The sequence below is a fragment of the Ascaphus truei genome, chromosome 9 (assembly GCF_040206685.1).
Source record: "Ascaphus truei isolate aAscTru1 chromosome 9, aAscTru1.hap1, whole genome shotgun sequence".
In the NCBI taxonomy this organism is placed as follows: domain Eukaryota; kingdom Metazoa; phylum Chordata; class Amphibia; order Anura; family Ascaphidae; genus Ascaphus; species Ascaphus truei.
The window spans coordinates 25874681-25890077 of record NC_134491.1 but is presented as its reverse complement, the minus strand read 5'-3'; the positions used below and the strand labels follow the sequence as shown (position 1 = coordinate 25890077).

General features: G+C 48.0%; 1 protein-coding gene across 1 annotated transcript; it reads right to left on the bottom strand.

The window, feature by feature from the left end:
• Nucleotides 1-4416: 4416 nt before the first annotated feature.
• On the bottom strand, nucleotides 4417-11243 carry CSRP1 (cysteine and glycine rich protein 1). Its single transcript, XM_075613962.1, has 6 exons — nucleotides 11063-11243; nucleotides 7423-7538; nucleotides 6226-6394; nucleotides 5954-6083; nucleotides 5705-5798; nucleotides 4417-5142 (listed from the first exon to the last, which is right to left on the bottom strand). The coding sequence occupies exons 2-6, from the start codon at nucleotides 7532-7534 to the stop codon at nucleotides 5066-5068; spliced, it is 582 nt and encodes a 193-aa protein (XP_075470077.1). The 5' UTR covers nucleotides 7535-7538; nucleotides 11063-11243; the 3' UTR covers nucleotides 4417-5065.
• Nucleotides 11244-15397: the final 4154 nt, after the last annotated feature.

The following is a 15397-nucleotide window of genomic DNA, read 5'->3' as shown; positions in this document are numbered from 1 at the left end:
GGGTCCTTTGTTGGTCCAATCCAACTGTGAGTTGTGTCATTGAAGCCAGGGGAGGCCCAGAATTACCTAAACGGATGGTGTATGAATTACGTCCAGAACGATCTCCTCCTTATGGCCGTCTTTAGTGATGAGAGAGTTCGCAAGTCTTCCGAGAGATGAAGGCTGGCTGGAGGGGACGTCCGTCGATGGCTTCCAACCCGACAGGCACAGATTTATGGAGAAACGGAATCCTGTTCCTTAAAGCAAAGTCTTGGTCAATAAAATTACCTCCTGAACCGGAGTCAATGAAGGCAGATGCAGTGACCTGGAACTTGTCACCCTTGAGGGGAATGGGGAGCATGATCCGGCTCGGCAAAGTTTCCTGGGAAGAAAGGGGAAGGAGAGATAGTGCCCAATGTTATCGCCTAATATCTCATTGAGCTTTGGCGTTTCCCGGTTTGAGTGGAGAGCGAGATAGTTGATGACCAGGGTGACCTCAATAGTGACAGAGGCTGCTGTCGCGCCAGTGCTGTTTCTCTGTGAAAGATAATCGGTGGCTTCCCAGTTGCATAAGTTCAGGATCGTCTTAAAATGAAGGATCTATAGGAACAAGATAGTGGATAGAGGGTCTGGCCGGAAGAGGCCGAGAGTAAGAGCGTTCAACGTTTCTCTCCTGGAGACGCTGGTCGACATGGATACATACAACAATGAGATCCTCTAAATTAGTAGGTCTTTCCTGAGCAGCCAGTTGATCCTTGAGGGGTTCGGCTAACCCCTGGCAGAAGGCCGCAGACAATGCCTCATCATTCCAGGCTGTCTCTGCTGCGATGGTTCAGAAATCCAGAGCGTACTTAGCAACTGTCCGGAGACCTTGAGAGATATGAAAAAGAGAGGATACTGTCGTGATCTTGCGACCCGGGGTGTCAAAGACCTGCTTAAATTCTTTTATAAAGCGAGAGTAGTCCTGGATAACCTCTGGTCTTTGTTCCCAAATGGGAGATGCTCAGGCCAGGGCGTCACCGGTCAGCAGGGTGCTGATATGATATAAGCTACTTTCGACCTTGCAGAGGGGAAAAGAGAAGGGATTAATTCTAATTGAATGCCACATTGGTTAAGAAAACCTCTGCATTCATGGGGGTCATCAGAATAGCGGTTAGGAGTAGGGAGACACGGTTCAGCAGACATGGTTAGTTTTGAAGGGGGTGAGAAAGTAGCTGCCGGTCTCGTAGGTCTATTTTGCTGCAGCGGCAGAGACAGCCAATAGGGGAAGTGCTGCAGAGCAAGCAGCATCAAGACAAACAGGAGTCTGAGTTCAGAACAGGTGATTCCAATAGCTGTTCAGGGAGAGCTTTGCCTGGAACCTCTATAGCCATCTAAGGGTGAGTTCCAGCCAAACATAGGGCTGGATCCCTTACAGGATCTGCTGTACCCTTTCCACAGATAATCCACCTAACTACGAGGACCTCATGGATCGAATACAAGATCAAGAGGTCATCTTGCAGTTTCAGACCCCTAGAACACCTCGTGACTCCTCCAAAGGAGAGACATGCGAGTCCCGCAAAGAAAAGTCCAAAGTGGTGTCAGCCCCGAAGCCCAAGGAGGCAGAAAGTGCAGAGGACAATACCCCTTTCAGGGTGCCTGCCTCCGCATCCAGGATGCCCCGGAGAGTGACTCCTACTTTCAGCGCCAGTGCGAACTGAAATAACCACTGCTACAACTGTGACCAAGATGGTCACTTCTCTAAGGACTGCCCGAAGCCCAGGAAATCCACTCCTAGGGCCATGGCCTTCACAGTGCAACCGACAGAAATACCCTCCATGTCATCGGAGAGCGCCCCTGCGCCTAGCCTCGATGAAGCACCCCAACAGGATGCCTACAGTCCAGTGGGTCCGACAGCAATTATGAGTCCTAGTGGAAGGTATATATTCCTAAGCCTTGCTGGATACCGGGTCACAAGTGGCTATTCTGCCGACCATTCTACGAGCAGCATCTGAAACATCTGCCTATGCAGTCGGTGGAGAAGATGAAGCTGCGGTGCCTTAGCAATGAAGACTACCCCATTGATGCTGTGGTGCAAGTACAGTTGAATATACCGCAACTGAACACCAACAAGACCCACCTCATGGAGATGAAGGCTCTGATATGTCCAGCCCCAGGAACATCCAAGTTCCCCAATCATATTGGGGACCATCGCCGATGTGGTGCGGGCAGTGATTCAGGCTAATCTACAGGAGGCCGGCAAACTACCCTTATCCTCGCTACAGATCCAGCCAGTACTCAAACAAGAGTGTTGTAGGATCTCAGCCCAAGAGGGCTATGGTCAAATGTTCAATAACGAAGCGGGGTTGACCGAGATTCCACCAGGGAGAGTGAGGCACATGGACGCTGTGTGTGGCTATCCGGGACGTGACGAGTCTGACTGGTACTTCTCCCTAGAGACCACACCCGAAGAAGACACCATGAGAGGGTACAAGATGCTGGCAGAGATAAGAGAGTGGAAATTCTTGATTTCTGGGAGGATCAAGGTAAAAACAGCAATCAGGCTGAAGGGTTCCATGTAATAATGGATTTAAGACAAAAGGTGGCACTGTGTGGTCATTTGCATGTATGCAATTTGATAAAGGTGAAAAGCAGGGTTGCAGACCACCTGCCTAAGACATGTGAATGTGCTCACAAGTGACACGCACACAATAAATGAGGACGCTGGGTTATTGTCCCTTATATTAGTCCCAGTGTCCAATGTGGAAGCCACTTAGGCCAATATTGTTATTGCAATGCATTGAAGCTATCTCAAAATGGTGGGAAGTCGCATGCAGGCCTGTTAAGGGTGAAACATTTGTGAGGTGTGTCTGTAATACACAAAGGATACGAGAAAGTTGTGGGAAATGGCCTCCCGGCTGTCTGTTATCCGGTTGTGCATTAACAGCCCATATCTGGATCTCTCTTGCTGTGGGCTCTTCTCTATCTCAGCATGTATTGGCTAGCTGTCTCCTACAAGCCTCCGCTTTCACCTCTGGGAGTATCAGAAGGCTGTCTCTCTTAATCCCCTATCACTGTCACTTTGCGGACAGTCGGTGTACCTCTCGGACTGTAACTACCTATCTCAGGCTCTGACTGACCGTTGCTCTCCAGATTCTATCCGTTATTCTTCTAATCCAATCCCATATATCCTGTCATGTGTTGCTAGGCAGATCAGGTAGAGAGTCTGATATGCCTTATCGCAGGGGTGTGCAAACTTTTCAGTCTGTACCACCCTGTCCCACACCCGGTGTCTGGCGTCTTCTGACATCACAACAACGCAACGTCATGTGACTACAAAACGTAATTTCATGCCGCGTTACCATGGCGACGCGTTGCTGGAGGCCGCCAGAGACCAGGTAAGGGAAGTTACAGAGGCCTCGCTCGCGCTCCCCAGTATTTCATTTAAATGCCTTGGGGAAGAGCGCGGGGTCTCTGTAACCGCCGTGCCCCCCAGAAAATCTCACACACACCCCAGTTTGCGCACCCCCTGCCTTATCGCATCATGTGATAGGTGGAGCACATTAATGCTGTATTGTCCACAGAATACATCTATTTGTAGCAGCGGCTACACTGAGAAGAGAGGAAACAACTTCCAATCCTAACAAAAACTTTTTTTTAAAGAATCTGAATTTAAAATGTTTCAATGTGATTTCTGCCCTTTCATTTCAGTTGTTTTTCAACATTAGGATTTATGTTTGAGGTGGATAACAGAAGCAGACTGCGCCACATGAGCGTCTGTCAATACAGAGCTGTCCTTGTTTTTAACAAAGTTCATTACTGAAAACGTCTGCTCACAAAACATTTAATGTCATTATTTGATTTATTCTGTTTTTAATTCTTAAACAAGGTTTTTTAAATTGTGTTCATTTTCAAAATGTATGTTAATATTCAGAAGTTTCCTGTCGCGTATTTTTTTTTTTTTTTTAATTTTAAGGATTTCGTACCGTTTCTGTTCTTAATAGAGTTTTCTTTTTTGCAGGAGGGGCGTTCCAAATGGCATAACGGGGCCACTTTGGGACCCGCGGGTCACAGCTGTTCTATACTGTAGTGTGTCACTGTCCCTTCCCTCTGTGACTGCTACTTCTGTCTCTTCCCCACTAGGTGGCACTTCTGAGCAGCAAGCAAAATGCTAAGGGAGACAACAACTGTTTGTGTCCCCCTGCTGGCGGACGGACAGACTGTCACTGTGCCACCATGCAGCGGATGGGAAAGACTGTCAGTTTGTCATCCTGCGTGGGAGGGGAGCAGTCTGTCAACCTACTGAGGGGTCAATTGTCTGTCACCCTCCATTTGTACCACAGTGCGGGGGGGGAGGGAGCGACTGAGGATGGAGCCATTGTCTGTCCGTATTAGTGGGGGCTTGGAGCCTTCAGCTACCGGGACTTTACCCGTACTGTAAGAGACAGAAGCACTGAGGGCAAGAAATATACCTTTATTGTATAGATTGAAGCGAGTCATTGCAGAGAGCGTAAAAAAGGGAGAGAAACCTGGAATACAACACTGTAGGAGAGCTCCCTGACATAATCCAGGAATCAAACAACCAGAAGCAAGAACCCCCAGAAACAGGCTGGGAATGGAGAGCTGTAATGGGCCGAAATATGGAATGATCCATTATTATAGTGTTCACAGGAAAGGAACATGACATGTTATCTATATATACACACATCTCCATATACCCACCTGTGTCTGTGCCTATAGATATACACCTATGGCTGTGTGAATATATATTTAGAAATTCATTGGTATATAGCTATATACACACACACACACACACACACTATATAGCTACACACACACCTGAATATGTTGATATACCTATGTCTCTCTGTGTGTTAGTATATCTACTATATCCGCATGTGTACAGTATGTATTAAAAAATAATATATATCAAAGGTGCAGCGAATCTACAGTCTACAGTGGTCTTGTTAGAAAGCAGCAGTGTCCACTGGCGGCCATCTTTTACTATCCCGCTGATGCAGGGTGATAAGGTGTGAAGCGCTGGTGCTGGGTGTGGGAATCCGAGCTGTGTCGTGGGGATTCCAGCGTTGCAGGGGTCAGCGTCTCCTCACTCTGTGTGCGCCAGAGCCCCGGCCCCCTGACCAAACCCGAAGCCTTTAGGACCAAAGTTCTTAGCGTAGCATCCTGGGGTGGGGGGTGGGGGGGAAAGGGGGTAGAGAAAATGAGAGATGTGTGTGACAGAGAGAGATAGCTGTGATTGTGTGCGCGAGACAGATAGCCATGTCTGACACACAGAGATAGCGGTGTGTGAGACAGGAAGCGGTGCATGAGACAGCCGTTTGTGACACACAGAGATAGTGTGTGTGCCGTGCTCAGACAGTGGTGTATGACACAGAGACAGTAGTGCGTTTGTGACACACAGAGATAGAGTGTGTGTGCCGTGCTCAGACAGTGGTGTATGACACAGAGACAGTAGTGCGTTTGAGAGTTGTGATAAACGCACACAGCTATCTCTCAGTGTAAGAGTTGTGATACACTGAGAGATAGCTGTGTGTGTGACAGACAGCTGTGTATGACAGAGGAAGAGAGCTGGAGACAGAGAGAGAGCTGTGCGTACGAGAGTTGTGACACAGAGATAGTTGTGTGTGTGTGTGTGTGACAGCTCACAGCTATGTGACAGATAGCTGTGTGTGACACACTGAAAGATAGCCGGTGTGACCGATAGCTGTGTGTGACAGCTGTTTACCTTTACAGTAAATTTCTCCATCTTTATCCGCCAGCGTTGTGGACTCCAAACCTTTCCCACATTTGGCGCAACGGAAGCAGGACCTGTGCCAGGACTGAGATCCACGAGGGAGTAGCAGAGCAGAACAGCACAAAGTGCAGCGCTAACACACACACACACACACACACACACACACACACACACACACCCCTTCACCGGCAGAGACGGAACACTCCCCCCAGTAACCTATTCCTCTCCAGTTATACTTACATTCCCTCCTCCGACAATTTTCTCGGCTGCGTACACAGACTTTCCGCAGCGCGGACAGACGTCTGCTCCGCCCACTTTCTGCGCAATTTTAGAGGCATTTGGGTTATTTGTGGGCTGGTGTCTCTGGACTCTGAGGGGGACAGAAGAGTGTGAGAGAGGGAGGGGGACAAGAAGAGTGACTGTGTGTAAGAGGGAGAGAGAGAGAGAGAGAGAGATTAAAGTACAGCTCAGAGAGATACACAGAGCAGGGCATTCATGCGCCTGTTACTCACTCATCAGGCTGGATGCCCAGGCTCTCGCCCCGGTCCATGCTCAGGGTGCCGGCTCCCTGCCCAAACCCGTAGCCTTTGGGACCATACTTCTTGCCGTAGCAGGACTTGCAGTAAATCTCCTCCCCATGAACGGCCACAGTGGTACTGTCCAGATTCTTCTTACAGACCACTGTGGAGAGAGGGGGGTGGGGGGACTTCTAGGACCTGCACACAGACTGGCACCTTTAGGGTTGGTATATACACCAAAGTGATTCAAAACAGGCGCTTTTAAACACAAGTGAACTAATAAAGTGAAAGTGAAATACGTAAATGCAAGTGAACAATTAGATTATTGTAAGGTGATAAAAATGAAGTCTCAACCTCCAAGGGATGATGTACACAATCCCACTACAAGTCAGCAAATCCAGGAAACGGAGGGAGCGTGTTCATCAGGGTCACCCCAGAATGAGAGAAAGGCAAATATAGTGCACTTCTGTTTAACTTGTGTAGAGATAGTTAGCGTAACATGGCTCCTATAGAGAGCCTACTTACTGTACAGTCTATAAGAGCCGAGTTACATTAACTATCTCTACACAAGTTAAACAGAAGTGCACTATATTTGCCTCTCTCTCATTCTGGGGTGATCCTGATGAACATGCTCCCTCCGTTTCCTGGATCTGCTGGCCTTTAGGGTTGGCACAAGGACACAAAGCATGGCACCTTGAGGATGGATATACAGCCTAGCACCTCTAGGACTAATACAGGAGATACAGATCCTAGCATCTCCAGGTCTGGCACAGGGATACCCAGTTTGGTAACTCTACGACTGCCACAGGGAAACACAGCCTGACATTGGGAGGACTGGCTCAGTGAATAAAGACTCTGTACTATCCTCATCCCGTCCCCTTTTCTCTCTGTATAACAATGACACAGAGTTTGAAGCAGGAGAACCTGGTTCCATTCCTGCGGTCAGTTCCTTGTGAGCTTGGGAAAGTCACTTTATTTCCCTGTGCCTCAGGCACCAACAACATACTGTAGATTGTAAGCTGCTCTGTGCAGTGACCGTATCTGCACAAATGGCTGTGTGTGTACCGCACACGATACAGTAATTGTGAAGCGCTTGGAGTCCCATTGGGAGCTATATGAAATAAAGTTATTATTTCTAGTGGTGCACACAGCATTACTTGGTATCTTTGAAGTGGGAGTGGAGCAACTCACGGCACAGGAAGCAGGACTTGTGGTAGCTGTTCCCCTCACACTGCACCTCCTCTGCGAAGTAGACAGATTTCTGACACACCCCACACCTCTTCCCTCCGCCCCAGTTTGGCATTTTCCTGTGGAGGGGGAGGGAGTCATAAATATATATTAGTGTATAGAGATTATACATAGATAGATAGAGCACTTGCGTCAGTCGAGGCCTCTCCTGGATTAGATTGGCAGCTCCTAGGGACAGTGACGTTAGAAAGCTGGTGACTGTGTGTATGGCGTTTGAGGTGTGTGTGTAGGATGCATGGGGGGGGGGGGGAGGGAGAGTGTGTGGTGTAAATCTGACCGGCAGGTGGATATAAATACCCACAGACATGCCATAGTGCAGTGAGACACACTACCAGCCCACCTGGGGTATTCACTACAAGCTCCCAGCAGGGCAAAAAACAAACAAACAAACAGCTGTGAGTTAGATGAAAGAAAGATCAGTCTGCTGTAATTCAAGGCACTTTATTTCATGTCACTAATCTTTCGGCTCTTAAACGAGGGATACCCAATTAGTACTACGAGAAAGAAAAAAAACAGCGCCATATTTGTCAGAGGAGAAGCTGCAGATCCATTCACCCAGAATCCTCTTCCTCTCGTGTACTCAAGTTCTTCAGAGAGATTGGAAATGGATCGTTAGACGGAGGGGGGATTTATCAACATAGAGAAAGCGCACAAAGAAGTTTGTTTTGACGCATGGCTCCATTTTCTGCACCGCAATCACGCCAAGTGTAAGAAAGTGTGTAACTTTCGAAGCACATTGTTGGTCAGAAAAGTTTACGCCACCTCAGACTTGGCAATTTTTTATGACGCAAATACAATCTCAAAAGTGATGTAGCGTTTGATTGATCTATAATCTGCACGTCATGTAACTCATCCCCATCTCCTATTGTCACTCTCTAAATCACAAGGTGACACACGGCACAAAGCTTGGAGGATATACTTCAAAACATTGACGCAAGATTAAAATGATGCATTTTGCGTAATTTTGTTCCAAATTTGCATCTTCCGCCATTCTCAAAACGTCCCGGCTTTTTTTGTTTGCGGTTAGTGCCCGCGGCGATCGTGAATGCGTTGCCAGCAAGAGCTGATCCTGCGCAATCGGCTCTTGCCCGCCTCGCATGCGCAATCGCTGTGGCTTGTTCGCGCATTCGCAATCAGCGCAGGCCTTTCGTGCATTCTTTTCAACTGGGAAAAAAATCGTCACCCTACTTTACTTGCTCAACGTTTTGGCTTCCCCATGGAGCCTTTTTCAAGACACATTTAGTGTATTGTGCAATTTGGTGTGCCTGGCCTGGTTTGTGGCCCTTCTACATAGTATAATTTAGTACATTAGCAGTAGCACCCGCTCGATCAGCAGTTTTTTGTATGGACCAGCCGGCGGTGGGGGTAAAGAAATCTTCCACCACAGTTGTTAGTTGCAGCGAGATACTAACCTCCGTATGAGGTGCCGGTATCTTTCTTCAGTTTCAATGCCCCAGTCACGCTGGCCAATAGAAAGCCGCAAGTGATGACGTCATGGCTTCCTATTGGCTCGCAGGACGTGGGACTTTTGAACCCCTATATTGTGAACCCAGCCAGGGCTTCTGCCAGCACCCTACACGGAGGTACGTATCTCGGGAAGCAGCGGGTCCCCAGAGCTGAAATCAATGCGGTTCAGCTCCGGAGACCCCCTGCTTCAAACCAATTTTTAAAAAAAATCCTGTAAGACATGTGTGCAGAGGTACATTTAGTGGAGACCGATTAGGGTAAAATTATATCTTGACTTTATTGCGCCTGTTCCTTTAACAATGCAAAATGTACAAAAACAAACAAAATAAAGGCCTACTCCACTTTGGTGAATAACTAAAACTTTACTCCAGCCCTTTCTAACTGGGTGGTTAGCTAAGCAGGTTACCACCCTAAACGTACATACATACATCGTATATACATACACACATATTTTACATAGGCACAAGGACTGCTCCTTTAATATACAGTAGGGCCCGCTCATACAGCAGGTTGCGTTCCAGGCCGCCGCTGTAAAGCGGAAATCGCTGTAAAGCGGGGCCTTAGTGTACTGTATTGTACCTTTTGTAAACAGAGATGCAGAGCTGTAAACAGACTGTTTCGCTGACAAATGGCATCTGACAAGGAGTTGCGCACGCGCTAAAACTGTTGCTTAGTGACAGCCGGATACTCAGCTGCTGTGCGCGTCATGCCAAAAATCGCCGGAAAAACGGAACAACCGCCGAACCTAATGAATATGGGTATACCTTGGGAAACGCTGTACGAGCGGAGCGCCATAAAGTGGGGCCCTACTGTATTCTCTTTTTAATATGCCTTTTTAGGCTGTTCTCTTTTTGTTCATATAGTTATTATTACTATTAAATTATTATTAGAAATCAGGCCCTTTTCTCTGCAGTGGTGTTGCACTTTAGTCATTAAACCTCTTGAGGTTTTGGGTTCCTCTGAAACTACCCATTGAAGTTAGCGGCCACTTTGGAGTATATAAAACGTGCCCCATGTCTCGACCTCTCTATGGGGGAAATTCCCAAAGCTGCGATGCGGATTATCGCGCCTCGATCCAGCGTCAACTGCTATTTAAGCCAAAGGCAGTTACCGCCGAAACGGGCCCTGGATCAGCGCTTCATGAATCCCAGCCTATGTTTCTCTCTTCTGTCTGCATGTTTCTCGCTGTCGCTTCTGTCTGCAAGAGGCACACAGATAGTCTCTTCTGACTGTATGTTTCTGTCTGTATGTGTCTCTCTCTGTGTACTGTATGTCTCTCTGTGTATGTCTGTCTGGTGGTGTCTCTCGCCCCGTTAACAGTATCCTTTTCACCTTAAAAGGACACGGCTGCCCCATAACACAGACATACTTATACACCCACACACACAGTGACGCACGTACGCACGCACGCACATATATGCACACTCACTGACACAGCCCCCCCTGTTTCTCACACAGACAGACTGCTAGACCACAGATATCTAACAATCACCATAAAAGGGAGACTCCAACAGGAGAAGCATTCCTGAGGTTAATGGGGATGAGAAGGAGGGGTTCTTACTGCTCTGTAGGTATCTAGCAGTGAAAGGGTTAAAGGGGAGGAGTGCTCTAGCTTTTTCGGTCTCTAGCAGTGAAATTGTTAATGAGTGTTCTAGCTCTGGCAGTGAAAGAGTTAATGGGAAGTGTTGTAGCTCTGCAAGTCTCTGGCAGCGATGGGGTTAATGAGGCGGCATGGTCCAGCTCTGGCAGTGAAAGGGTTAATTGGGAGGAGTGTTCTATCTCTGCAAGCCACCGACAGGGTTAATGAGGAGGCGGTTTCCTGTTTTGGCAGTGAAAGGGTTAACGAAGAGTGTTCTAGTTCCGTAAGTCTCTGGGAGTGACAGGGTTAATGAAGGGGGGTTGCTCCAACTCTGGCAGTGAGAGGGTTAATGGGAAGGAGTATTCTAGCACGGCATGTCTCCCTGGCAGTGAAAGGGTTAATGGGAGGAGAACTCTACCTAGCTCTGCGACTCTTGACAGTGAAGAAGTTAACGAGGGTGTGACAGTGGAGGGGTTAAGGGGGGCTGCGGAAGGAGAAGGGGTTACACTTGCATGTACCCCTTTTGCAGAAAATTACCTGGTAATGAAGTGTTTCTGGGAGTGGATAAGTGTTCCTCTGCCTCATTCTCTCGGGCTCCCTTTCCCTCCCTCTCCGGAGCGGCTCCCTCTTTATTGAAGCTGTGGGCGCTGGGTGTGACCTTACACGGGAAGAGGAGAAAAATGCTGCAGAAAGTGTAAACAGAGAAAGGGGGGAGGAGGGAGGAAAGAGGAAGGGAGGGAGGGAGAGATGTGCACACGGAAGGCAGCTAGTTAATTATTTCGCTCCCAGAGTGGCATGCAACACATTGCCACTCTGGGCACACAGGCAGAGATGTATGTATAGCTTTATGTATATAGCGCCATTTATGTACATAGCGCTTCACAGCAGTAATACAGACATAACAATATAAGACATAATGGGAATAAGCACTTCAGACATGACAGTAACAATAGGAAAGAGGGTGCCTGCCCCGGAGAGCTTACAATCTATGGAAATTAGGGAGCACTAATAGAGACAGTAGGAGGGTGTTATGGTAAGTGATTCTGCAAGGGGTCAAGGTCTGTGCATCTTATGTATTGCATCACCAGTGGAGCTACCCATATGCTTTGTTAAAGATGTGTGTTTTTAGATACAGTGGGTCTTAAAGGTGGATAGAGAGGGGGCCAGTCGGGTATTGAGGGGAAGGGCATTCCAGAGGTGTGGGGCTGTCAGTAAGAAAGGTTGAAGGCGGGAGAGGGCTTCAGATACAATAGGGGTAGAGAGAAGAGATCCTTGAGCACTCAGGCAGGTGTATAGTGAGAAACTAGGGCTGGGATATGAGGAGGGGCAGAAGTCTGTATAGCCTTAAAAGTGAGGAGGATCATTTTGTAAGTAATAGGGGAGGGATTTCAGCAGGAGAGACAGAATTAGGAGAGCGTGAAGTGATTCTAGCAGCAGGGTTTGGGATAGATTGTAGGGGAGACAGGTGACAGGCAGGAAGTGACGTCAGAAGTCCCATACGCGACATCACAGAACCACACGTGACATCACACCTAATGACAGACTGGTATTCACATTTCAGATGGAAATGGGAGAATGTGGTATAAAATTAACCCCCCCCAGCAACGCATTGCTCCTCTGGCATTGAAGGTGTTAACGATGACCCATGTCCCATGTAATTCAGGGTCCGATGCATAAAAAGCAGGGATATTGGAGGTCACACGCTGCCCCAGTGTCCGTAGTGTTGGCCAGTGATTCACAATGTTTGTTTACATGGTAGTGTGTGGGGTCATGTAACCCGCATCTGCTGTATAGGATGTGTCACAATGTCTGTGAGATACCGTCCTGCAGACTATCCTGTCACTTTGTCATTTTTTCTTGTGCTAACCCTACACTCCCATTCTCTACTAAACACTGCACCCTGTGCTTCCGTCTCCTCTGCTAACACTACATTCTGCTCTCTTCTCTGCTAACACTGCACCCTGTGCTTCCGTCTCCTCTGCTAACACTACATTCTGCTCTCTTCTCTGCTAACACTGCATCCTGTGCTGCCCACTAAGGCTGCGTCCAGAGAGGGTGGAGGCGCACTGAGCCGCGCGGACGCTGAGGCTCGCCTGTTCAAGCATGAGCGATTTCATGCACATGCAGGCGAGCCAGCGGGCGCGATCGGGAGGCGGGGCAGTGACGTCGCTGGGCCAATAGCCCGCGACGCACCGACGTCAACATCACGGCGCCGACGTCAGAGCGCCGTGACGTTGACGCTGCTGTGGTGTGATTGGATGTTTTCAGCCGACAGCGCGCTGAAAAACAGCTTTGCCTATCGGCTGAAAAATCCAACGCTTCAGCACGCCTGCGGACGCTCGCGTAAGCCCCCTCTCAAGACATCCTCATTGAGGATGCCGGGGCTCAGCGCGGAGCGTCCGCACGGCACAGCGCTGCCTGTCTTTCCATGGACGCGGCCTAATACTGTACCCCACGCTCCCCTCTCCCAACAATACATCCTGTTCTCACCTCTGCTAACATTGTATCCCACGGTCCTCTTTCCCAACACTACATCCTGTGCTTCCCTATCCTCTGCTAACACTGCACCCTGTGCTCTTCTCTTCTAACACTACATTCTGCGGTCCCCTTTCTCTGCTAACCCTGCGTTCTGTGCTCCCCTTTGCCTACACTGTACACCACACTCCCCTCTCCCAACACTGCACCTTGTGCTCCCCTCTCCTCTACTACCACTGGTACCCTGTGGTCTCCTCTTCCTCTGCTCCTATCCTCCAGTCTTCTCCCCTAACACTGCACTCTGCTCTCTCCTCTCCCAACACTACATCCTGTGCTCCCCTCTCCTGCCCTAACACTGCATTCTACTCTCTCCTCTCCCAACACTACATCCTGTGCTCCCCTCTCCTGCCCTAACACTGCATTCTACTCTCTCCTCCTGCTGTGTCTGTGTTTGGGACTAGTTAATGTCAGGGTCTGTGGGATCCTCTATGTCTATGGCAGTGATTCCCAACTCCAGTCCTTAAGTACCCCCAACAGGTCAGGTTTTCAGGCTCTCTCTAATTCAGCACAGTTGTCTCAATCAGTGGCTCAGTTATTTTGATTGAGCCTCCTGTGCTGAAGCAGGGATATCCTTATAACCTGACCTGTTAGGGTACTTCAGGACTGGAGTTGGAAATCACTGCTCTATGGGATTGTTAGGGCTATTGTACGTGGTCAGGTCCCCAAGGGAGAAATGTTGGTTTTATTCCTGTTACAGTATGAGGACACGTCCTGAAAATCCCACACAGGATAAAGCTGCATCCTGTCCGGACCCCCCAGCCCACCCTGTATACAGCACATGAGGGGTCAGGAGCAAAGGTTAACCCTATACTTCCTGACCCTGTATACAGCACATATACAGGCTGGAGATCAATTAATCTCAACGGCTCTACACACATAGTATCCTATACTACTCTGTACACCCCCTTCCATACACATAGTATCCTATACTACTCTGTACACCCCTTCCATACACATAGTATCCTATACTACTCTGTACACCCCTTCCATACACATAGTATCCTATACTACTCTGTACACCCCTTCCATACACATAGTATCCTATACTACTCTGTACACCCCCTTCCATACACATAGTATCCTATACTACTCTGTACACCCCCTTCCATACACATAGTATCCTATACTACTCTGTACACCCCCTTCCATACACATAGTATCCTATACTACTCTGTACACCCCCTTCCATACACATAGTATCCTATACTACTCTGTACACCCCCTTCCATACACATAGTATCCTATACTACTCTGTACACCCCCTTCCATACACATAGTATCCTATACTACTCTGTACACCCCCTTCCATACACATAGTATCCTATGCTAACCTAAATCCACCTACACAGTATACTGTACTAATCGCATCTCCTTTACACACCATATCCTGTACAGTACTAAACTTAACTCCTCCTCTACAGACATAGCAGCTCCGCCCTTCACACAAATCAAATCAAATAAGCTTTATTGGCACGACGAAAGAACATTTCAGTATTGCCAAAGCATGAATAAGAGGGGGTGGGGTACAATGATTACACAGTACTTGAATAATAGGGGGTGGGGTACAATGATTACACAGTACTTGAATAATAGGGGGTGGGGTACAATGATTACACAGTACTTGAATAATAGGGGGTAGGGTATAATGGTTACACAGTACATGAATAACGGGGTGGGGTATAATGGTTACACAGTACATGAATAATAGGGGGTAGGGTATAATGGTTACACTGTACATGAATAATAGGGGGTAGGGTATAATGGTTACACAGTACATGAATAACGGGGTAAGGTATAATGGTTACACAGTACATGAATAATAGGGGGTAGGGTATAATGGTTACACAGTACATGAATAACGGGGTGGGGTATAATGGTTACACAGTACATGAATAATAGGGGGTAGGGTATAATGGTTACACTGTACATGAATAACGGGGTGGGGTACAATGATTACACAGTACATGAATAATAGGGGGTGGGGTACAATGATTACACAGTACATGAATAATAGGGGGTATGGTATAATGGTTACACAGTACATGAATTATAGGTGGTAGGGTATAATAATTGCACGGTACATGGGTAAGTTACACCATGGGATGTGGGGGTTAGTGGGCATCTCTCAGCCTGCGGCAGGTGCTGATATAGTGTACAGCCAGTTCTGCTGTGGATTCATCTTCCCCCAGGAGGATCGCTATTTTTTGGTTCTCTTCTATATTATTAAAGTTCTGAATAAGAGCTGTGAGTTTCCTAGGTGGGCACTCCTCACTTCAGAGTATTGTTTGTGTAGTGCTGCTTCCCCCACCCTATAGGTGATCTGCCTGCTACCCAGTG